The sequence below is a fragment of the Lissotriton helveticus genome, chromosome 9, assembly GCF_964261635.1.
Source record: "Lissotriton helveticus chromosome 9, aLisHel1.1, whole genome shotgun sequence".
Taxonomy (NCBI): Eukaryota; Metazoa; Chordata; class Amphibia; order Caudata; family Salamandridae; genus Lissotriton; species Lissotriton helveticus.
This window is the reverse complement of record NC_136070.1, coordinates 913,756,540-913,780,851: the sequence shown is the minus strand read 5'-3', so window position 1 is coordinate 913,780,851 and position 24,312 is coordinate 913,756,540. Positions and strand designations below refer to the sequence as shown.

At 42.6% G+C, this 24,312-nt stretch overlaps 1 protein-coding gene across 1 annotated transcript in view; it reads left to right on the top strand.

Annotated features, from left to right (window-relative positions):
• The first annotated feature begins 507 nt into the window (after nt 1–507).
• The window catches only part of LOC144781992 (thymus-specific serine protease-like), a 97,192-nt gene continuing 73,387 nt past the window's right edge, over nt 508–24,312 (top strand). Inside the window, exons 1-4 of the mRNA XM_078661089.1 lie at nt 508–789; nt 12,990–13,177; nt 14,678–14,777; nt 17,522–17,651. Of these exons, the coding sequence (XP_078517215.1) occupies nt 726–789; nt 12,990–13,177; nt 14,678–14,777; nt 17,522–17,651 (482 nt within the window). The 5' untranslated portion in view covers nt 508–725. The remainder of the gene's footprint in view (nt 790–12,989; nt 13,178–14,677; nt 14,778–17,521; nt 17,652–24,312) is intronic.

Sequence of the window (24,312 nt, the reverse complement as noted above, 5' to 3'; positions counted from 1 at the left end):
AGGGCTCTATTGTAGCAGTTCCCCCCTCCCCCGACATTCCATCTGCTTCCATAGAATGCTTCAATGTGTTTTTGTGTAAAGTAACTGGTGCGCATGTAAAACGCTCCAATACCAGCGCTTCAATACCTCCGGGTCGAGTTCGCACTATATAAATCTTCGAAAAAGAAAAAATGGGTAAAATACACTCCCCTCTCACCAATTTCGTTTTCAAAATCTCCCACTTTCCTGTTCTAAAATGTTGAGATGTATGCTAGTTCGATGTGCTAGTATGTTTACAAGGTATTTGTCTCGAAGAAAGGTGGCAACCCTAGCTGTGAGAAGGAAACCGCGTTCGCTTGCTAACACTCCTGACGCGACGCACAAAGGCTACACGGTATTTTAAAAGTAATTTAACACCAGAGGTCTGTGTTGGGGCAGCCCCTGTCCACAGCAGAAAGTAAAACTGAAACTGCCCCTGCTCCGGCAAAACTTGCACCGACCAATGAGAGCTGAGCATTAGATGCCGTCATGTGAGGACACCGCTAGTCATGTGAGGAGGAAGTTGGCAGCGCCGAGGCGAGCAGCGTTGAGAAGACCGTTCCTTTTCTTTGAGCTCATGATTCGTTGCTGGTCGCTCCTTTTGTTGGGCTGAGAAGGGCTCGAGAGAGGAGCGATCACGTGCGTACCAGGACTTCAGCCAGCAGCGGTCCCTAACAGTAGGCTGCACGGTACGGTCACCAGTAGACATGAAGGGTTTCTGCTTCTCGGCGCTAGCTCTGCTTCTGTCGCTCCTCGAGCTGGGAGATGCAGGTGAGTAAAGTTTGATCAAGTGCCTGACTGCGGGGTATTGTGGGAACTTTCCAGAGACCAGCACTCTGCTGTAGATGGAGCGAGCGCACGGAGAGGGTGTGGCGTAAGAGCCAGAGCTGTCGATTTTGGAACAGAATCTCGGCGTCGGCTTAACATCCTACGATTCTGGGCACATCGCTTAATGTCCCCCTGTCGGCAAAAAAAGAAATGAAGGTGTCCTTGTTTAATGTACCTGGGGCTCGTCAAACGCTCTAACACCCTCGGGGGGAAGTTCGCGCGAAAAAAGAGGAACAAAAATGTCATATATGAGCGCTGCAATCCCATGCTTATTAGTTTCCACCCCTTTCATTTTGCTACTCGAACGTACAAATAACTCAAGGTGTATCTTGTCAGGTGTCCATAGCTCCCTCTTTTTTTGTTATTAGATCTAACGTGGCAGCATATATGTCTGTAAGACTTGTTATTACCAGTTCCTTAATTTCTGCATAGAGTGGGGTTGGCCCCACCCAGGGGCGCACCACTCTTGCTATATGCTATTGTCTGGTCACCCTGGTGTATCATTCCACTTCGTATGGAGTGCTTACATTACCATGCATAAGAGACTAATTTACACCCTAGAAATACACACGTTAAATCTCATAGATTCAATGTATACATTATTTTTTCACTGCTGGAGGCTTTTTGAAATGCTTTATTCGTGACTGAAAATGAAAGCCAGAACTATTGGCTTTGCCTGTCTGCCTTGGTATTCTTGTATTTGGGTGCAAGTATTTAATATAGGCTTCAGGTGCAGGCCAACATTTCTGTAGGAAGATATTTTTGTAAGATTAGAATTTAGTAGTCTATGTAGGACTGTGTTTTTGCCATCTATTTTCAGATGCTATCGACCATATACTTAAGGTCTGCTTACTCAGCATTTATGTAATCGACTGACTAAATGTAAGGGTTTCGAAGGCAGCCATCTGTATTGAGCCACTCTCCACATATACATCAGTAACATTTGCAAGATCAAAATCACCTATGAGCCCAAACTATACAGAAACCTTCACACAGAATAAAGCACCCTGCCAGTTGCATTCCATTTCCTGATTTTAAAGTAGAGCCACAGAATAAACTAGTGGGACCACCTATAACTGATAAGTGTGAATAGTGTGTGTGTGTGCGTATGTGTGTGTATATTATGTGTTTATATCATTGCCACTGGAATTATGTGATTCCGTGGATGCTGCTTTGGATTTGCTGCAATTGCCTCGTAATTCATCATCTGCTGTAAAATCTGCAGATTTTAACCAAACATTTTTTTCCAGTTCAAATGATCAAAAGTTACTAAAAATGTAGCAATATGTGTTTGCACACAGTGGAAGGTCCAACACAAAGTATTAACATGTCTAAAAATTTCAAAATAATGTAAGGGATAAAGTACCCTCTACTGTACATTATAAGGGATATTGCAAGTCACTGAGGAGTTTCATAAACATATAGAGGAATGAAGCCAAAGGCCAAGTTCCTTTAGAAGGTGATGGAACTCCGAGTTGACTTTATATTCCCTTATCATGTATGCCAGGGGGGTTCTTTATCAAATATAATAATACGTAGTTACGCTATCACCTTTCCCTAAAAAACACTTAAAAACTTGGTGCATAGGTCTTTCAAATGAAACCGAGAGCATGTTTGCAAAGATGAAGAATGATAATAGAAACCTCTAGTGCACAATTAAACATATTAAATACCTGTTAAATATTTCTTGAAAAAAGATATTAGAAACCGTTCAAATACAAGTCATGAAAAAAATAAAAATCTCTGAATGCACATTTACATGCAGAAAGAATCTCACTTTTCTATAATTATCTAAGGGTGCAAAAATAAGCATATACTTTTTGCTTTTCACTGTAAGCTAGAACAATTAAGCAGAAGAAAGAAAAGCAACACTTCATTTTTGTTTTAATTATGCTTTGACCTGACCTGCCTTTCACCTCGATTTCTGGCGGTGGCAGCAGACATTGTGACATCAGAACTCAACTGTGATAACTCATAGCAGTTGATTTCTGACATCTTTTCCTTATAATCAGAGACTGGGTATGTCACAAGTTGCTGATTATACAGAAAATAGAGATGGGTGTTTATACAGGGATTGCAAAATCCCATGTGATAAATATATGTATGTTTCGTAAAATAAAAAGGTCTTGGCCAATGGCATACCTACAAATATTATGCAATACGTTAGGCCCATGCAAAAAATGTATCGAGCAAGAATTTGTGTAAAATACCAAGAGCTATGGTATCTTGCCCGCTGTCAGCCACCAGAGGTTCTGATGAAAGAAATGTAACGCAACTGTATTTTGCAGTTTAGTTGTTGTTAACTAATAGTAACTACTAATGTTTACTTAAATGGCTTGGAAGTCTGAGTGGCTGTTCGTTGATACTAACGAGCATCACATGCTGCCCTATAAACTTTTTTTTATAACTACCCATCTAGGTCCTAGTGTCGATTTTGGTTAAGTCTGTGTGTTTCAGCAAAAGGCAGTAAAAAGAGTTGTGTGCAAAAGGCAAGTCTGCACTTTGCTGCCAGTAAAATGTTGGTGTCTTTAAAAAAACATGTTTTGAGTATACAAAGTTCATCTATAGAGACGTGGTATTTGCAAGGGTAATCCCAAAGCAATGAGTCATTATAGGATGAGGCTGGACTTGAGGCCCTATTGTGAGAAATGTAGATTTTTTTTTCTGAAGGAGCAACAGAGCATAAAGAAAGAAAGACACAAGAGTTGATAATTTCATACAACTTTCCCTAAAAATATTAATGGTAATATTAACATGAAAAATAGTGTACGACCGGACAGGTCTTCGAAGTTTCTGGGATAATTCGTATATTAAACAAATGCTTTCAAATTGCCACACACATAAGAAACTCTGTTCCAACTTTATTCGAAACATTCTGATGGTCTTTGTTATAGAGCACAGGTTGAACATTATTTGTTCTTTTTGCTATTCACTTGGCACTGGATTGTCATTTAAATGTAGAGACTGCCCTGCTTTAGTGATAAATGTTGATAGAACTGGATTCCACAACTGCCTGAATATTAAATCCGATGAGATTTTTATAATAACCACAGAATGTATATGTGCTCCTATGAAATTTTGCTCATGTATGAGACAAGTCCTAAATATTGTTTATAGCTGGAGAAGTAGCTGGAACGATCAGAGACCTGGAACCTTGCTTACATGGTTCCTCTAGACAGACCCCACTTGACCCTTGTCAGATGTCAGAAGTTTGCTGTTATATTTTTGGTACAAGCAGTCCGAACGCTTTGCGGCACTGGGACAGTGTCCAACATTGGAAGGGAAAAACTGGTGAAAAGGTGATTCAAAAAGCATAAAACCCCAGGTAGGCTATATGATTTTAATAAAGGAAGCACTCTGACCCTTCAGATCTTTAGGAAGTCTTCTTCGAGTCTCATTTTCATGAATGGGGAGTATCAGAGAAAGGACCCTTGCACTTGTTAGTTTTTCTAAAGTGCACTTTTTGGCCATTTTCACAGTGGTTTGATTCCGACAGATTTATTGTGTTCCAGCGTGCCCTGACAAGATGGGTCCTGTACCCAGGTGCATTCGTCTTGACCTCCACCACAATAGCTGTTGAATGATGCCCTGTGCCTAGCAGCGCGATACAAAAGGGGATGATGGACGGAGCGTTTGAGCAAATCAAACACTCACCCCAGTCAACTGATCTGGGTTTAATCCATCACCATTCTTTAGCCCACTCAGCCACCCCAGTTCAGACATGGCCATATGCAAATCAGTCTGACCCTGTGCCTCATGGAAACAGTCTAGCCCGAACTGCCAAGCCATGTCTTCCCTGGACTGGAAACAAGCATCCTGGGACCGGTTTCGGATTCATAATCCTCATCATCAGGCTATCTTGAATCCAGTGGCCAAGTGAGCAAGGGACTCACGTCTGAGCATATCCTGCCACACTTGGGGCGAACAAAGCGGTACAAAAGGGGATGATGGACGGAGCGTTTGAGCAAATCAAACACTCACCCCCAGTCAACTGATCTGGGTTTAATCCATCACCATTCTTTAGCCCACTCAGCCACCCCAGTTCAGACATGGCCATATGCAAATCAGTCTGACCCTGTGCCTCATGGGAAGTGCCTAGCAGCGACACAGGAACATGATCTGACACAGCACTGTGCCACACGCATTATATCCAAGTAATTATGTGGTATAATGTAGCACATTTATTATATAGTACTACTTTATAGTGCATGTATAGGGGCTTTCAGTCTGCCTGCATCATCAATTAGTCTGTTGCTGTGCCATTCACCTTTTTCTTCTGCCCACTACAGCATACAGCACTGCACAGTGAATTAGCCCATTCCCCAAGTCCTCTTCTTGTGTTTGGCCCTTCCCTTAGAGCATGTACCAAATACTTGTGTCCATCCTCTGCTCCCTTACTTGGAACTACTCTTGTCTTTGTGTTCAAACGCTCCAAACGAATGCTTGTGGTTTTAGTCAGTCTCCCATGTCCTCGTCCATGTAGCTTCCATTCCCTCACAACCGTCCCACTTCCATGTTGCTTATTTTCTCACCCACCCCGCACTCTATGCACCCGCCCTCCTGCCCCCGCCCTCCTGCCCCTGCACTCTGCATTACTCTACTCTGCACGACTTTCCTCTGCCACTACACACTGCTCCACTCTTCGCTACTGCACTTTATGCCACTGCTCTCTGCGCAGCTATAACGTACTTTGCATGACTCTATGCCACTTCACTTTTTGCTACTGTACTCTACGCCATTCTACTCTGCATCACTGCACTTTATGCCGCTGCACTCTACTACACATTACTTTGCACCACTCTACTTTATGTCACTGCACTTTATGGAACTGCACTTTACGTCACGCTACTCTGCTTCACTGAACTCTGTGCCTCTGCACTCTACACCACTACAATATCCTCCAAGCCACTGCACTCTATAGCACTCTAATCTACTCTACAGCACTCTTATTAATCTCAGCCCCAGTACTCTAATATGTACCATTGCACTCTATGTCACTGTTCTTGACTCTGCACCACTCTACTCAATTGCACTGTATTCTACTGTACTCTACACCACTACACTCTGCCACTGTCATATATTCTAAGCTACTGCACTCTATGCCACTCTGTTCTACTTTGCAACACTCTACTCTATGCAACTGCACTCTATGCCACTTCACTTAACGCCACTATACTCTGCCACTCCACTCTACTCTGCACTACTCTACACCACTGCAGTCTACTCTGCACCACTCTACCCCGCTGCAATCTATGTCAGACCCCTGTATGCCTCTCCATTCTACTCTGTGCCACTTCACTGTGTGCCACTCCACTCAACACAATAGTACTCTACACCAATCCACTCTAAACAGTGCCACTCTACTCTGTGCCACTTCACTATACCCTGCTTCACTCTCTGCCAATTTTCTCTACGCCACGCCTTTTTATGCCACTCTTCTCCACTCCATTGCACAACACTCTACACCATCCCACTTCACTCTGAAGCACTTCACGCCACTCTTCTACTCCACTAAACTCATCTCTACTCTGTGCCAATTCACTCTTCACCACTAAACTCTACTCTGTACCACTGTACTGTACACCAGTCTACTCCACTCTGTGCCCCTCCACTCTACACTAATCTATTCTACGCCACTTCACTCTATTCAATGCCCCTCCAAACCAATGGACACTACTCCAAGCAACTCTACTCTATGCCACTCCACTCTGCACTAATCTATTCTGCGCCAATTCTCTCTATTCAACGCCCCTCCAAGCCACTAGACACTACTCCAAGCAACACTACTCCAAGCAACACTACTCCATGCCACTCTATGCCACTCCACTCTACGCCACACCAGTCCACGTTGCTTTACAACATGGCTAAAAGACAGGGGGAAAGCCAATAGTTTTCGCATAGGCTAAACCTGTTGGCTTTGCCAATACTTGTTTTATGCTGATGAGGGGTCCAGCAGCTTCCCCAACAATGTCGTTTTGAAGAAAAAAAAATGACAAAAAACAAGCATTGACAAATCTAAAAGATGTTGACATATTGGCTTTGCCAAAGCATGTTTTAACTGAAGTAGATTTACATTGGAAGTCAACAACTGTGGGGGGCAGGCCGTGCAAGGTTGCTAGTTTGTGGCAAGAAGAGCAGAAGCTTCTTCAGCTGCTTAATTCGTGTCTGAAAACCGATATTCGTTTGACACTCAGCTTGCCTAGATATCCTTCTTAGGTAGATGAAGGCCAGTGTAATGATTAAATGTTAAGAATGCTAATGTAAAAAAAATAGTAGAAAAACAAAATTCCAAAATATTTTGGTCACAATATATTTTTATTTATGCATACTGTGACATTTTTGTAAGGGAAGAAAGCATCTTGCTGTATAGTTTTTATTCTTTCTTTTTTTTTTTAGAATTCTCTATTCCGATTTCAACTGAAACGATCAGCATGCATAAAGTGTTATGCGATGCTTATGTTTATTGTCAAAAATTAAAAAATATACTCTTCTAGATATGTTTTTCTTAGGTTGCTTTTGTTGGTATCCTGCCCCAACTGCAGCGGTTTTGCTTCTTTGGATGATTTAACATTTGTTATAATGATTGTTAGTCTAACGCATTTTTTGGTGGGGGCACATGATCACATTATTTTGTTTAACGTCGAGGGGCTCTGTAGGACCACTGACTTGATTGGATATGGTATACGTCATTAATAATGTGCAGCTGCTTATTTTCAGACGTTGATGACGTAGATTTTAAAGAAGTTTCTACCACTTCCCCACACTGCCAAGTTGCATTATGCAAGAAGGGGAAGTGTGCTTCCTGAAAAGGGTCTCGTTTGTGCTTACCCAGCGCTCTCGGTCATGTCGTCTAGGGGCACAGTCCATGCTTACATAGCTCCTCTGAATTTGTGTCTGCTCTGCTAGGTGAGAGATATGTGCTGAGCTTTCATTGCGGGTGAAATAGCAGCTGACCATTGGGAAACCCCTCTTACATTTTCCCATCCGGCAGCACTTTGAAACAGTGTGTCATTTTGTTAAAAAAATGAAATACTGCAAAACAGTTTAAGATCTCTGGCAATTGTTCCTACTTGCCACAGCAAACACTGTTTTTGTACATGTGAATAAAGGGAAGTATCTAAGGGAAGGCATGAAATGTCACCTTCACAAAAAAACCTACAAAGCAAGCAACATTCATATCTACTTATACATTTTAACTTTTTGTAGCCCCAATGTGCATTTATAGGGCTTCTTGCTGTGCTCTGAAATATAGGGAATCCCATCTACTTTTGTAAAGGTTGTATATATTTGACCTTTTCTGCACCCTTGATTGTTGATCTCCCCCATACTCTGCAGCCTCAATACCTGCCTGCTGCCCTTGAAGTGTGTCTCAGCTCTTCAATTTTAAGACCAGTACACCTTTTTAATTTAATTGGTGCATGTGTGCTGGCTGCTCCAGTGCGGTAAACAACCTTTACAACGCAACTTTTACAACTCACTACCATTACAACACAACTTTTACAACGCAACATCCACTACAACGCATGACACTACAACACATACCACTACAACGCATGTCATTACAACGCATACCATTACAACGCATAACATTACAACGCACAGTACCCTTACACTATCCAACACTTACTCTACTGTTGCACCCCCTGGATCTAGAATAGTAATTTTTACCCCTACACTATCCAGCACTTACCCTACTGTTGCACCCCCTGGAGTTAGAATAGTAATTTTTACCCCTACATTATCCAACACTTACCATACATGCAATGTAATGTTGTGCGTTGTAATGGTATGCGTTGTAAAGGTATTATGCGTTGTAATGGAATGCGTTGTAAAGGTAGTTTAAAATTTTTTGTTGTAATGGCATGCGTTGTAATGGAATGCGTTGTAATGGATGTTGCGTTGTAAAAAAATGCATTGTAAAGGTATGCGTTGTATCATCATACATCCCTCCAGTGCTACAGTGTGATACCTTTACAGTGAACTGGAGAGAAATGTTTACCACTCTTCACCTCCCGTTTGGTCGCACAGTGATACATAGACCACTGTATCAAGATATATAAGTGTGCTGTTAATTAAGATTTAATTTCACAGGCCTCGGGTGGTAACTATTATTTTAATGAATAATACAAAGTACATGCCGGGTCTGGTGACTCAGTGGGCTAATGCGTCCGCTTCAGGGGCCTGTATTCGACCTCATGGTCACAGGTTCAAATCCCTGCAAATCCACTCAGCCTTTCATCCATCTGAGGTCGATAAAATGAGTACCATTGAGTTTGGTAACAATAAACATCTGTTATTCAGCACCAAGATACCCTTGGGGGTGAATGTGCGCTTTACAAATCCACATGTTTTGTTATATGTTATGCTGTCCACATTTGCATAGGACATACCTGCCAGTGGTATAGCATTATATTGATGTGGGCTATCAGAAATGTGTTCTAGCCCCAAGGCGACTGGGTATGTGATTGCCTATATTTGCTGCTTTCCCATCCATAGAATTGGAGCAACTAACATGCTGTAGTCTAGTTTAGAGGCCTATTTAGACTTTGTAAGGTGTGCTTGTGTTCATACGAACTAAGGCGCACTCATGGAACTTTGTAACAACTCAGAGCCAGGTAGTAGTGTGTCCACCTAGTTATTCAAGTCCAGAATCCTAATAATGTTAATGAAGGAGTATATGTTGCCGGCCATGTGCCACAGGGGTCTTTGTCAGTAGGCATATTTGCTGATACCTATACACAAAGGGGACCAACAACTACTTTGAGGATATGCAAGTCACCTCAACTAATGATATTCCTCTATCGACAACACCTAACTATATATCCATCTCTAGGTGGCCTACAGTATATAATATGAGCTGCCCCTATGTTGCGAAACAACAAAAGATAGTATGGCTTACAGCCTGCTGCCACTCATTCAAAGCAGGGCCAAGTATCTACTCTTGATCACACAAACCTGGGTCCTTAATATTTTTTTTGCCACCCTATCAGTTTTCCATTCCTACAATGACATTCTCAACCCTGACCGCAAAGTGGCAGTAATATTTTAAAAACTGAAATTTTTCCTCATCAAATCAAAGCAGTTGCAAAGTTGAGCTTCCTTCAGTCCATCCTATCTGTGCACGTCAAACTTCATTCAATAGCCTTGGGGGATCCGATCGGTCTCAAGTTAGACTGTGCCAAATCTCTAAATGTTCAGCCTTATTACCTCCTGGTGCCCTGATAAAAAGTCCAAAATGCTGCTGTTAGGTTGGACCTGCATCTGGAAAAATTAGACCACATGTCAGCAGGAATAATAGGTCTTCTTTTGTTGTGATGCTTTTTAAAAATCAAATGCAATGGCCTTCTGTCTGCCCTGAAAATCCTTGTCTGCGAAATTCTTTACTTACTGAGTACTATTATAAATCTACATTCCTCGTCAGTTGGTTACTTAAATTTCAGCTATCCCTCTCCTCGTCTAAGGTAGACACATATTTGAACTATACAGTATATCAGAAAATGTAATAGAGGAGCATCACCAAGAGTGCGTTTGCCCTGAGGGATGCGCTTTAACAAGTTGTGTTTTGCTAAGCATGCATTTTTAACAGCCAGAGAGCTCTGTGGTGTTAGTGAGGAAGGAGGAATGTATTTTTACCTGCAGGGATGAAATACAAATTTAAACCAGTAGGTCCTCAAATGTTTGTGAAGGGTTACACAATTTTGTTTACTATGCAGGCTGAGTGGCTAATCACGTCAATGCATGGAGGCCTTTGCGTTGTAGGGTTGGCTGCCCAGTTTCTCTTGAGTGAAGCAAAGAAATTGCAGAAGAAATGATTGTTTGACCAATGCAGGACATCTTGAACTTGATCTAGCTAGACAAGATCAGGAAAGATTCCTCGATGGCTTTTAAGGGCATGAGAGCTTGACTTGACTACTTCAGAAGTGTTGTCAGTCATAGAAAGGACAGTGCCAGAGTAGATGATCAGTTTAGAAGTATCAGAGAAAAATGGCCAGTGCAACATGCCCATTTGGATTCTCTATTAAATGAAGAGGAATTTCTGAAGAGGAGGACCTCAGTTTTTGACGGGTTCAATTTTTAAAAGGCACTTCAGATAAACTTTATAGAGACAAAAAAATTTAATATATTTCTTCTCTGTTAGGTATATTGAACTTCTTTAATGCAAGCAGGGAAGGCGTTTTACTCCTTTTCCCATCTGCCTAAACGTCTTTTTCACTGTTGGATGGGAAACATCCTTTACAACGCAACTTTACAACGCACTACCATTACGACGCAACTTTTACAACGCAAGTTATTACAACGAATTGCGCGGGGGGGCGCTCTAGGATAGGGAATAGTTTAATTACTATCCAACACCTTCCCTACTATCCACGGGGACTGGAGAAGGAATAGTAAATTAAAATATTCACTATCCAGCGCACCCCAACGCAAGTCGTTGTAACGACTTGCGTTGTAAAACCTGCGTCGTAATGGCATGCGTTGTAAAAGCATGCGTTGTAGTGACATACATCCCTGTTGGATTCTCTTTTGTTTTTTTTATCTTACCAGATAACATGGGAGGCTGTTAATAAGACCAGGATAAACTCATGATACCTTACACTCTCTTGCATGATAATCCCTGCGAAGCCGCCCTCCCCTCCTCCGAGAGTATTTTTTTTAGGGCCTCTAATTTCAGTCAACAGATCACGTTTTTCAGGTGGGAGTAAAAGAAAATATACATTTTTTTAGCTTCTCGACATCGTTCTGGTTGACTTTGTTGTTTGGCTGTACATTGCAGTGTGCTACTGTGGATTGCGTTTCTATTCTGTAGGAGTTTTGAGTGTGAATTACAGTACCATTATGAATGTTTATCTGTATGCTACATTAATAAAAATGATTAAACCATAAATATGTTATATATTTTCTCATTTAAACTAAATGAGATCCAGCACAAACAACTGCTGGGCTTCGTCAACCAGTAATTTAATGTTATGTGTAGTATGGTCCATAAACTATAATAAGTTTGGTAGATTGAGAACTATTGTCAACCATGTCCAATGGAAGCGAATGCCACTGAAACAATTGCTATTCCCAGGAGGTCTGCACAAGCATCTTAGGTATCCATTTTGAGTGTGTACACATTTTCTGATTAAGTGCTCAGATAAGACAACATTTCAGAAACCTGTGGTTTATTGCCCCGAGGCATAAGTATGCGCTGTGGTGACTTGTTGTGTCCCTAGTTGCCTATATCAATCAACTGGAAGCCGTTGACAATTTCATAATATTAGAAATGGACATAGCGAGGACCCAGCACTGTTAACTACGGTTCCTAAAAGATCATTTGAGTTAACTGGTCAAGTAAACCATACAATGGAATGTAAAGGTGGGGGAAAGACTATCCACTCAGTCATACAGAAGACCGGCAAAAAGGTTTTTGTATTTTTTGCACGGAGTTCCACTGGTACAGCTGATGAGTTTTGCTTGTGGGAGTAATGGTGTTTGTCTCAGACATTTTGGGCTCTGATGTCATTTATCTATTGATATCATTTATTTAAAAACTGTAGAAAAACCTGAGCCATTCCATTAAGCTGGATTTGTAGTTAACCATTGTAAACCACTTTTCAGCATCCAGTTGTAGATTTTCTCCACAGTATAGCGCTCATAAAAAAAAAAAAAAGAAAAAATGTACTAAGCGTCTGTTTTACTGAGTAATCGTACTTAATCAAATGGTTCGAACCAGCTAAAAGTCCATTGCCGCGATTTGAAAGGTACAATTGTTTTAATACATAAAGAATGGCTATGGTTGCCTTGCAAGTATTTTCTAATCATGGTCTATTTTAGTTGCATTTTGTAATTGATGTACAAAGAGATTAGCGACTTGGCCAAGATAATGAATTTGGAGATGATGATAAGAGCTAGCTGCAAACCTAGGGCCACAGTCACTAGGCTCTTCCACGTCCTAGTTCCTGCAGGGAACAAATGTTTGCCTTTCCTTGAGCAAATATTGTTCATAATTTCATGGATTTATGATCTTTGGTGGAAATTCCTTCTGTTGATGTTTTCGGTGTGTTATGTGATTTATTTGTACAATATTAAGCACATTTTCTCCAGCTGCCTGTCATCCTTTACTACATAATGCTCAATGACGGAATGTTCTCCATCCACAGCAAGGAATTTCCACCTAATTAGGGAGAAGGTCTTGCAGTACCGGGAGATTCAGTCTATGAAAGAGGTTTACTATAGGAGAAAGTTTCACAGAGGACAGATGGCACTGCCAGTGAACGAGCCTGTCGAGGGCTACATCAGGCAGCCACTGGACCACTTCAACCGCCGAAACAATGCTACATACAACCAGGTGAGGCTGCCTTACTCCTTCTTGAGTTTTACAACACACCTTTCCCTCTGTCCTCACATACTCAACCTAATGGTAATATGTTGAACTTCTGGGCATTGCAGATTGATTGTGGTGGTGTTTAGTGCACTGCTGTAGGTCATAGCTTGCTTCCTCTACTTCGCAAAGCAAACACAAGGAGACGACATACGGAGGTCGGAAAGGTTTCAGACACTCACCCCCAGTTACTGTTGGATCTGGATTGGATCCATCATCATTCTTTAGTTCACTTCGTCACTCCAGTTCAGACCCAGCCATATGCAAATCAGTCTTGACCCTGTTCCTCCTGGCAGGAACTATGATTTTTGTAGTGGGTAGTAACCATAGCCCTGGAATGATGAAGGGTGCCTTATTAATGGTAGTCTATTTCCACCAAGATTACCTATCTTGAAAAGGCTGCCTAGGTTGCATTATACCTGCTCTGATCATTTAGGGTTGTGATGCAATAAAAGTTACACATTCCAATGTGAAGAGACTGATAAAATAAGTCTGTAAAAGTGGATGAACACACAAAAGGGGCGGGGGGGTTAAAAACCTTCAGGTACAGGTTCACAAATAATTAGTACACACACAACAATCTACCTGGGTGTAAATCAGTGGATTAAACTTTGAGGGTTCAGCTAGTAATCAATGTTTTTGACAAATGAAAAAAGTTTTCTTTCTGAGGACGAAAACCCTCACCCACCATAATGTGGCATGCTTCATCATAGGGGTCCTCCTCACACCACGACGATAGTCGTGGTGTTGGCTGCCACTCCTAAAATAGAAAGAGCTCTTGAATGTTTTTTGGCGTACCCTATGTAAATAAAATGTGTGGGCGGGATAAGGAGAGTATAACAGCGTGAAGGAAGTGAGGTTAAAACTGACACCTAATCAGACTGTAACCTTTATTCTGGTCTGTTAGGGACAGGATTAAAAACAATAGAGTGACGCAGGGAAAAATTTGTATATCCCTAGCTATGTTAACCGGGTCAACACGTTTCTGCCATAAAATACCTTTTAACTAAGTGTAGAGGCATTCATCACTCTGCTATGATATGTAAATGTGCTATAGCGTTAATGGAAATACAAATATTTGATACAAAGGTTGGTCACCAAAGATTAAAGAAAATGTACTTCTCCGATACCCGCTGTCATAGTCAGCGTAGCCATGGCTTGCGAGGATTGAGTACAGAGCGGACTTTCACTACTGTCTGTTTTGACTGCAAGGAAGATGGCGTGGGAGCAGACGCATCAGTAAGAGAATGACCATCCGTCCACAAGCAAATAATGACCTGTTGTGGCCAGCTATAATTAAGTCTATTTCACAGTTTCTTCATAGGGTGTAAAATGGCTACACATGTCTCTTTCAGTGTTTTTCAGTATCCCTCACTATTGCCCCGTATCTGTCTATCAACCCATTATTCCAACCCCCCCCCCCCCATTCACATTTAGTAATTCCTGTTCGGATTATCTTCTATGCAGAGATACTGGATCAATGAGGAATACTGGCAACTCAAAGACGGACCTGTCTTCCTTTACATCGGCGGCGAGAGTTCGCTATCGGAGTTTGCAGTGATGGTTGGTAAGTTGTTGCAGCACGTTTACATGGAGCAGATGCTGTGTTGGCACATAATTGTCAGTCAAAATGAAAATGCTAAAGTCTGATAGAAGAGATGTGCAGCTGCCTCTCAATATAAGTATTATTGTCTCCTGAGAATTGTTTTATCTGATTTTTACAAAAATACATGTTTTCCAAGCATTTCAAATTGTGTGATGTCTTGGGCCTGATGCATAGTGGGTAAAGGTTAGTTGATGGAGTGTCAAAGAGGAAATGACCTCACAATCTGGAGCTCTGGTGTTTGCTGGAGACCTGCATAAGGGGTACCTGCTGTTCTGGAAAGGGAGAACATCCTAACATACAACTAGGGCATTCAGAATGGGAACAGTTAACACACATGAACCTTGAAGTTCTTTTTGCAGATGAAGGTCCAAATGGATGTCTAGTCTAGCAAGAGTGTGGCACTTTATATGAGAGTGACGTTGTAGTGAAGGAGAGTTAAGAATGGTTTTAAAAATGTTATGGCCATAACAAATATAATAACACTGTAAAATCGAACAATTATGCTTGTTTTCTAACTTTTAGGGTGGAGAGAGAGGCTTATAATGTTAATGTTTGGTAAGGGTATAGGGTTGATCTTCCAGACTGCATTTACACACAAAGAGAAACCCTTGCTGCTCTAATAGAATGTAGGAGGGTTACATTTTTCACTTATTTGTATAAGTTATTAGCATGTGGTCTTTTTCTGTAAAGAGCGCAAACTCCCACTCACAAAATAATCTGCTTTATCAAAGGCTCTTTGATTTCCCTCCATAAATGATATATACCAATTTCGGTCCTTCCTTTTATAACGATCTCTACTAGATTTAAAGTGTCTAGTGGTGGGTCATGAATTTTTTATTTTTCCCCGACGTTCGCAAAGTGGAAAAAAATAATCTTTTGTGGCTATAATGCCTCTACTATATTGCTGTCAATCTACCTCATTCATCAACCGGTTTCTGCCTAAAAACTGTGCCTGCCATTAATAAGTAGACTTCTTTAGGATGACCCAGACTTGTGTCCTAGAAATCGTTGACCTCCTACGTGCTACTGGGGTAACAGGGGTTTCCTTGTGTGTACTACTTTGCTTGGCCCAGTGAGTTTGAGATCATGAAATGGAATAAACCTCCGAAGTAGAGAAACTCGGCTTAGGGTCAGTGAGTGAGAGCCTCCTGGAGAATGAGGCGGTCACATTGAAACATTCATCTTGGGAATATTCAGTCTGGTCTATAAAATAAAAATGAATATTTCCGGTGTGCGACTTGGTGTTGTGAGTATGTGGCCCTTACGGCCACTTATGAAAACAGAACAGCGATGGACCTCCCATTATAGCATAAATGTTTGTTGTCCAATTTCTGCATAGTAAAAGCGTAGTTGAGAGGGTTCCACTGGTTCTTAGTGAGTGTTGGGTTCTCAGATCTAAGACAGTGAGTAAATAGGTAGCACCGCTGTATTAAAGGAAATTAGTGTTTTATTACACGCACCTTATATACGAATATTTTTATTTCAAATTGAGAAATCATTAAGTGGGAATAAAGCTTTGAATGATTGTATTGCATTATCTGGCTTATGATGGAAGGTTGTAAAATGTTGTGCTTGTATGGTTTATCAAAGAAATGAGCCGAATAAAGTTTATTCGATTTGAGGTAGCACAGCTGGCAGCACAAAAGCTTGGCCCTTAGTATAGAACAACACTGAAAAAAGAGGGTAGCCCAAACTAGCAGCAGAGGGTAAGGCAAAGAGCTTATGCACGCTACATGAAGGAATGTGCTGCATTCCTGTTCATGAGTGTCGTAGTTGTTAGAACCGGGGAAATCTGATCTTTAACAAATCTGCAGATTTGTGTTCAATGCTTTTGGGTCGCCGGTCCCTCAAACCCTCAGTTGAGGGTGATTGCTAGGTCCTTTTAAGCTTGATTAAGACAAGAGAAACTTGTGTCTGCAAGGAAGTTTGAGCCTAAGTCAGAGTGGAGTTTGGACCTAGACATCACCTTATGCAGAATAGGCAATGCTACTTGGGAACCTAATTTGCAATTCCAGTGGTTGTACTTGTTCTCTTTTTTTCTCTGCCTAAAATATGATGTCAAGCACTTTTTTCTTAAGCTATATTAGGCAGCAGACTGCTTTGTCAGCCTCACAAAGATTGGACCTAATTTCTGCATAGAATGAGAGATGCATCTGTCCCCTCAAACTCGGGTAACATTTCAGGCATGGAACTCTTTTGGAGGGAACTGTATCATCTGTTATGAACAGAAATAAAAGCTTTGATGTGCTTAAACACAGACTGGTAATTTATATATAGTGAATTTAGAGGGAGGGGACACAGGTTCATATTTGCTACTCTCCCACGGACATGTTTTCTATACGTCTTCTAACGAATTAATATTTCTCTGAAATTATAACATAGCACATATATACAAACAACACTACAAATGTGTAATACATGTATTAATATGTAGATCTAAAGTTTTTAATGAAATTCTGTTTGGGTGACTCACAAAGAACACGAGAGCAGACGAATTCAAAGGAAGGCTAAATGTCAGGGTATATTTTTCACAGTGAAGCAACCTGCCTGTTCGCAGCCAATCAGTAAAGGGAGCAGTTAGACGGTGTATTCATTGACGTGTGTGATAAATGGATGGTTGCATTTAACAAAGGTGTATCATATAGTTAGCTGCAGTGAATCCCAGCTGAGGACTTTGGAAGGTTACATCTGCTCGTTAATTTCAGGGGAGCACGTAGAGCTGGCACAGAAGCACGGAGCAATGCTGGTGGCCCTGGAGCATCGGTTTTATGGCGCCAGCATCAACCCGGATGGACTGGTACTCGACAACCTTCGATTCCTCTCCAGCCAACAGGCGTGAGTATGGCAGCGTCTCGCGTCAATTCTCCTAATCTGGCAGAGCGGCTTGCAATCGGATCGCGTGGGCTTTTGCATGCCTAGGAAGCGATAAGTTTTAGCATCCTGCGGACGCTATGCAATGATCTGAAAAGATGAGTAACTGAGGAAATGTATACTTCGATGACTTTAGATTTTGAGAAAGCTTTCCTTGTGCTTGGGGGAGCACAGCATGCAGTTTCAAATTCTGACTTGGTTGACAGATTCTTTGAAAAGCTTGACACTTTAAATCGAATAGATATTGTGCATACATTTAACTGTAGAAACAGAGTTATTTTAATAATTAATTTTGTGCAAAATACTTTTCTGTAAAACTTTAAAGCTTTGGAGCGGTCATAATGAAATTCCTGTGATAATCCTTTTACAATTTAGAGCATATAATATTTCACATAAAAAAATGACTCTAAAAATTAATATCTGGATTATGTCTTTAGAGTGGAACTCTTAATTTTTTTAATTTTTTTTAAAAAAAAGTGTGTTTCCCCCAAACCTCAAATATCCTCCAACCACCCACCCAACGTTCACCTGAACCTTCTTTTACTTTGCATGAATTCCCGGAGAGGAGATACAAGAGTTTGAGCACTATTAAAAACGCGAGTCAACAACTATAAACTTCCTGCTTGGCCAGTATAACTAGTGGGTGGTTTTTCTTTTCAATGTCACTAATGGAAGGGTTCCTGTAATTATTGTAAGTGCTCATAGAGATACCACCCTGGTGTTTTCCAGCCATGTCCCCTTCAGTTTCCTATGTGTTCTTGACACCTACATTCTGAACAGTGGCCGATGATTCAGTAATTGATGCCTTAATCAATCTAATCCTGTCAGTCAGGAGAAGGAGCAATGACACTTTTGGAAAATAAGACAGTCGTGCTAAAAGGGTTGAAAACCATCATTTAATGTTCTTCAGTTGAAAGATAGTTCTACACTTTCAGTAAAAGTAGGATCCTGATTTTTTTTTAAGGAAAGGGAATTTGAACAAGACATTTGTCTGCCTAACTTGCCCAGGCATGCACATAAAAATGTCTAAGTCCAGCTCATCTTCTTGATGGATTGGTGTTCCTAATAGGCAAGGAGAGACCTAAATAAGCAACCATGAATAATCCACCAGGGAGATGTTGCTCTGCAAAACAATGTTCCATATTTATCCTAAAAGATTGGTACTTTGGCTAGGGGCTGAGCCTCATGCCCAAAAGTATATTTTGGGAGACCCTAGAAGTCCTCTGTCACTATTTTTTGTGTAAACAGACTGAGTAATCTAGTAGTTTCCTGAATATTTCATACTCTGCACTCCTGAAATCATGCAAATGGCCTAAAGGAAGTGAGATGTTGGGGCCATCGCTCAGTGCCAAACGTCAAAGACCACTTGACAAACTAGGATGAGTTAAGTGTCCGATTGGTGTTAAAATATGAGATTGAAGTTCTAATGTCGCAGTGGGCCCGAAGCAACTTTCCCTGTGGAAACAGGAGGTCTGACCTCTTAGAAAAATATCTTTCAGCTCTAGGATGTGACACAATAGTCTTATTCCCAGCAAGATTCGGTGAGATCAAGAGAGTCTAAATTGAATGTTAAGTCGGTTTTCATTGTCACGCCTTATTACGTTCCTCTTTGACTGCGAGAATACAGGCAGACTAATTACCATAATATAATTACCATCAAGGTAATTACATTGCCCAAACCACTACGGTGCTGCTAAAAGCAGCCTTATTGAGTTTTTGATATTTTATTTTTCGTGAGAAGAAACCCTGATTTCAGCAGCTAAAAAACAAAATCACCTATTTAATTCAGTTGAAAGTTTCACTTATCGCTGGTGTCATGGACGTTCCCTGGCGAAATGCATTTTGTGTTGGGTTGAAAACCTTTTTATCCTCTCCCTAAAATAAAGCTTGGTTTAATATAATTTTAGCAAACCATCTTGCTTGTTGGCATTCATTCTAACAAAATTGATAATCCACTAGATTACCATGAGTTCCTTCCTTGAAAATTGATCTAGCATTGCGCCTAGCCTTTCTTCAGGAATAGCGTAAGTACTTATTATTCCTTGAAAAAGTGAGTTGAAATTTCAGTCCACGACAGCACATTTTCTGTAAGTAAATTGCCAGATCACTCATCAGGTCATTTGGGATTTAATGTTTTACAAGCTCTGATTAATCCAAAAACAGAAATACTTGTGATAGGTATACTTAATTCTACAGGGCTAATTGTTGCCCAGTTTGGCAATTTTTCTTTATCAAGAACTTAACAAATAAATGATCCTACTATGCACAGCCTTTCCCTCGCACTACTGGGTTTAAAACCTCTGGGGCCCTATTACATATAGGACACACTCTCCCTGTTTACACCACAGTGCACCTTCAAACAGTTGCGCCGTGCGCAAACAGGGAAAGTGTGCACAATTTTGTTGAATGCGATACCCTAAGGGCAACCGCAAACTCGAGTTGCCTTGGGGCAGCGCATTCAAGTGAAATATGGAGTGTCTGCTTCAAAGCGACTCCGTGGTTCACTGTGCATGTGGAAACCCGCTTGCAATTTTAAGAGGGGAGAGAGATCCCCTTGCCGGCGGTTACAGAGACTGATGGCACCCACCTGTGCAAGAGGATGTCGGAGGTGTCCAAAGGGCCCCCTTACCCCCCTCCAGAGTGATGCCATCAGGGGGCACACTGACCGTGCACCACACTTTTGTGACATACTGCTAGAGTACCGCCTGACAAGCTTCTTTGCCTCTGCACCACATGCATAGTTCTGTGCACCCGCAGAGGTAAAGATATTCCTTATTTGCTTAGGGCCATGGGGTCCTGGATGAATATTTCAAAGCGGCCTTCCCTCATACCCGCAAGACGCAGGTATGAGACCATGTTGACTAAGAGCCAAATGTCTTTGTTGTGTTTTGCTTGGGAGTGATCAAATACGGGAGCTGCTCCCAAAAACAGCCACCATCTTGCCCACCCTAAAGAAACCTGGAGCCGACCCCTCCGCTCTTGTCAACTACCGCCCTATTTCATTATTGCCCTTCCTAGGGAAGGTACTAGAGCGCCATGTCACCCGTACGCTCAGCACCTTTGTGGAGGAGAGCGGGGTATTAGCCCCCCGGCAGGCTGGGTTCCGCCCCGCACACTCCACGGAGTCCGTGGTGCTATCGGTCCTTGACAATCTCAGAGAGGGTATGGACACCAACCATCCCCAGGCCCTGGTCCTCCTCGACCTCTCCGCCGCCTTTGACACGGTTGATCATTCCATCTTACTTTCTCGTGTCAGGGCGGCGGGGATCGGAGGTTCGGCCTTGGTCTGACTGTCCTCCTTCCTGAGGGACCGCATCCAGGCAGTACGCCTGGGCGACTTCTCGGCGGACTTCCGGAAAGTTCCATGCGGAGTCCCCCAGGGCGCCTCTCTTTCTCCCCTTTTATTTAATTTGTACATCGCCACTCTCATTTTCGCCCTTCACCAAATGGAAGTCACCGTTCTCAACTATGCGGATGACCTGCAGCTTATTTTCACCCTGTCCCCATCCCCTGAGTCCATGGTGAATTTCCAGTCCACCATGATCTTCATCCAGGACTGGATGAATTACAACCCCCCTGAAGTTAAATCCAGACAAGACCGAGTTGATTCTGACAGGTGGTTGCTCCAGTCCCTGGACCTCTCTCTTCTGGCCCCCCTCACTAGGCCCCCCCGCCCCTTCTTCCTCCGTGAAAACGTTAGGGATCAAGCTGAACAACCAACTCACCCTGCACTCCCAGGTCAGTTCTGTGGTGTCCTCCTCCTTCCTCTCACTTTGCACCATCCGCAAAGTTTCCTGTTTTTTTTCTTTCTCTGCCCTAAAACTCATTGTCCTAGCGATGGTGGTCTCCCGCTTGGACTATGGAAATGCTCTATACTGTGGCATGCCCGCCTACAGCACGCGACGATTACAGCTGGTCCAAAACCAGGCGGCCCGCCTGGTTCACAACTTGGCCAAATTCCATCACGTTACGCCTCTCCTAAAGTCCTTGCACTGGCTCCCTATTCGAGAACGAGCTCAGTTCAAGATGGGATGCATCACCTTTTAAGCCCGGGTCGGCACGGCTCCCGCCTTAATTTCTGCGGAAATCAAGGCATACGCCCCCGCCAGGGAACTACGCTCATCTTCCCAACACCTGTTGGTAGTCCCACGCTTCAGGCGTAAAAAGTGGGGGGGCACGAAATTCTCCACACTTGCCCCCGCCTTTTGGAATTCCCTCCCCGCCCACCTCAGATCTTCCACTCAATACTCCCACTTCCGAAAGGCCCTAAAAACCTTTCTTTTTTCACAAGCCTTCCCTTCATAATCCACTCTTCCTCGTTCTCCCCGACTTCCCTACCCTCTTGGGCTCAGTACCTCACAGCACCATGAAACCGCCAGGTGTACGTGCGCTCTATAAATGTTTTAAACTCAAACTCAACTCAAAAACAGATGCATGATGGGAGCTGCTTGATATCAATTATTTTCCACAGATTTCTCCTGCTTAATGTACCCACTAACCAGAGTAAATAATAAACTTGATTGGTAAGAGCATGTCAATTGTTCTTGCGAGAATAAAATGAAGGACTCCGAAAATTGGCTAAATGACTTGCATGCTGACTCTTTGCAGGGGTATTCTAAAGTCCTCAAATCCACGCACCTATGTTTACAACCACTGGAGCAAGCCAACACTCCCTTAATGGCTACTTGGAAAGGGGCCCTGGTTTACCGCCCACCAGGCCCTTGTACGACATTTGCCCTGTCTTTAGTGGAAGCATTGGCCCCACATATTAAATCCGGGAACGATTTTCTACTGTTGGGAGATTTTAATGTACATAGTGAGTTAGTGGACAATGTTGAGGTTCAGTCCCTTATGGCTGATTTAGCCTCATTAGGACTAACACAGCTTAATAAGGGTTCCACCCACCTAGCAGGGCACACATTAGACATGATTCTGTCCAATTCCCCTAAGATTGTGTGCAATCCCCCATGCAGGTCAACTGGACTGACCATTTTGTTATAGAATTTGCCTTGCTTAATGTAGGTAAATCCAGAAATTTTCCTGCCCCTCCTCATTTATTGCGTTGACAGTGGCACAAAATAACATATGAAACTCTTCAAGAGACACTGACTGAACCCTCTATTATAGCCTCAGACAACATAGAGATGGCGATGCTTAAATACAATCATGCCCTTCTCACCGCAGTGGACGTCATAGCCCCCATAAAACTATCCAAATTGCGCTCCGTCCGACAGCAAAAAAGGCCTGCAGAAAGACAGAGAAAATCTGGAGATCATCCCGTTCTGAGGCTGATAAGATCTGCTATTACACCGCTCTGGCCGTGTACCACAAGAACATTAGACTGGCCAGAAAGACTCATATTGCCTCGCAACTTACTGAGGCAGGCAATGCTCCTAAGGTGCTGTACCAGATTCTCCAATCTTTCACTAAACCCACTGCCTGTGAGAGTCTAGATATATCTTCACAACAATTATGTGATGATATTTCCCTATATTTTACAAACAAAATAGAGATGATCTATGACAAAATTATTAACTCTAGCCTCTCTTCGAGCGGCCCTCTACCATCTTCTCCTAAGAGTGGGCTCTCGAACTCCCTCTCGCTCTCTGAGTTTCCAGCGGTCTCTCAGAGCGAGGTAGAAACTTCATGAGTCAAATCAAGAGTGGATCCCCCCTAGATCTTATTCCAGCTAGAATCATGCCATCATTAGGTAAACTGCTTGGCCCGATGGTTCAGTCTTTGGTCAACCTCTCTCTCTCTCTGAGGGTAAAGTACCTCGGAAGTGGAAGACGGCTCAGGTTAAACCTATCCGCAAAAATTCAGCCATTCCCTGGACAGAATTATCCAACCTCCGTCCCATCTCTCTCTTCCCGTTTCTGAGCAAATTAACGGAAAAGCACGTCAACAGCCATCTGTCGAGCTTTATCGAACATACTGGGGGCCTGGACTATTCCCAGTCAGCCTTCAGGCCCAAGCATAGCACCGAATCAGCTCTCCTTTCAGTGACAGATGACATCCGAATGTCCTTGGATAAGGGGAACTCGATGATTCTGGTGCTATTGGACCTGTCAGCAGCGTTCGATACTATATCCCATAACATCTTTCTCAGTCGCTTGGAAGAGGTGGGGCTGGAAGGCCAGGCACTGGCCTGGATGCGGAGTTTTCTATCGGGCCGTACACAGTGTGTCAGCATGGGTTCATTTCGATCTGCCTCTGTTGAGCTCACCAAGGGGGTGCCACAGGGCTCTTGTTTGAGCCCAACTCTTTTTAACATCTATGTGGCCCCCCTAGCAGGCCTTATGAGATCACATGGATTCATCTTAGTGTCTTACGCTGATGATACTCAGCTTCTCTTACCTTTTAAGACACTTAGCGCCACGGTCAAACAGTCCTTCAATGAAGGCATGAAGGCCATGGCAAGATGGATGGCCTCTAACTTTCTACAGTGCAATGTAGGTAAGACTGAGGTGATGCCTTTGGGGGAAGCCACATTTTTGTGGACTCCGGACTGGTGGCCGGTATATTTAGGCTCGGTCCCCATCCCCAAGCAGGTTGTGAAGAACCTTGGTGTACAGATAGATCAGGGGCTTGCATTAAAACCCCATGTAAATCAAACAGTTGAATC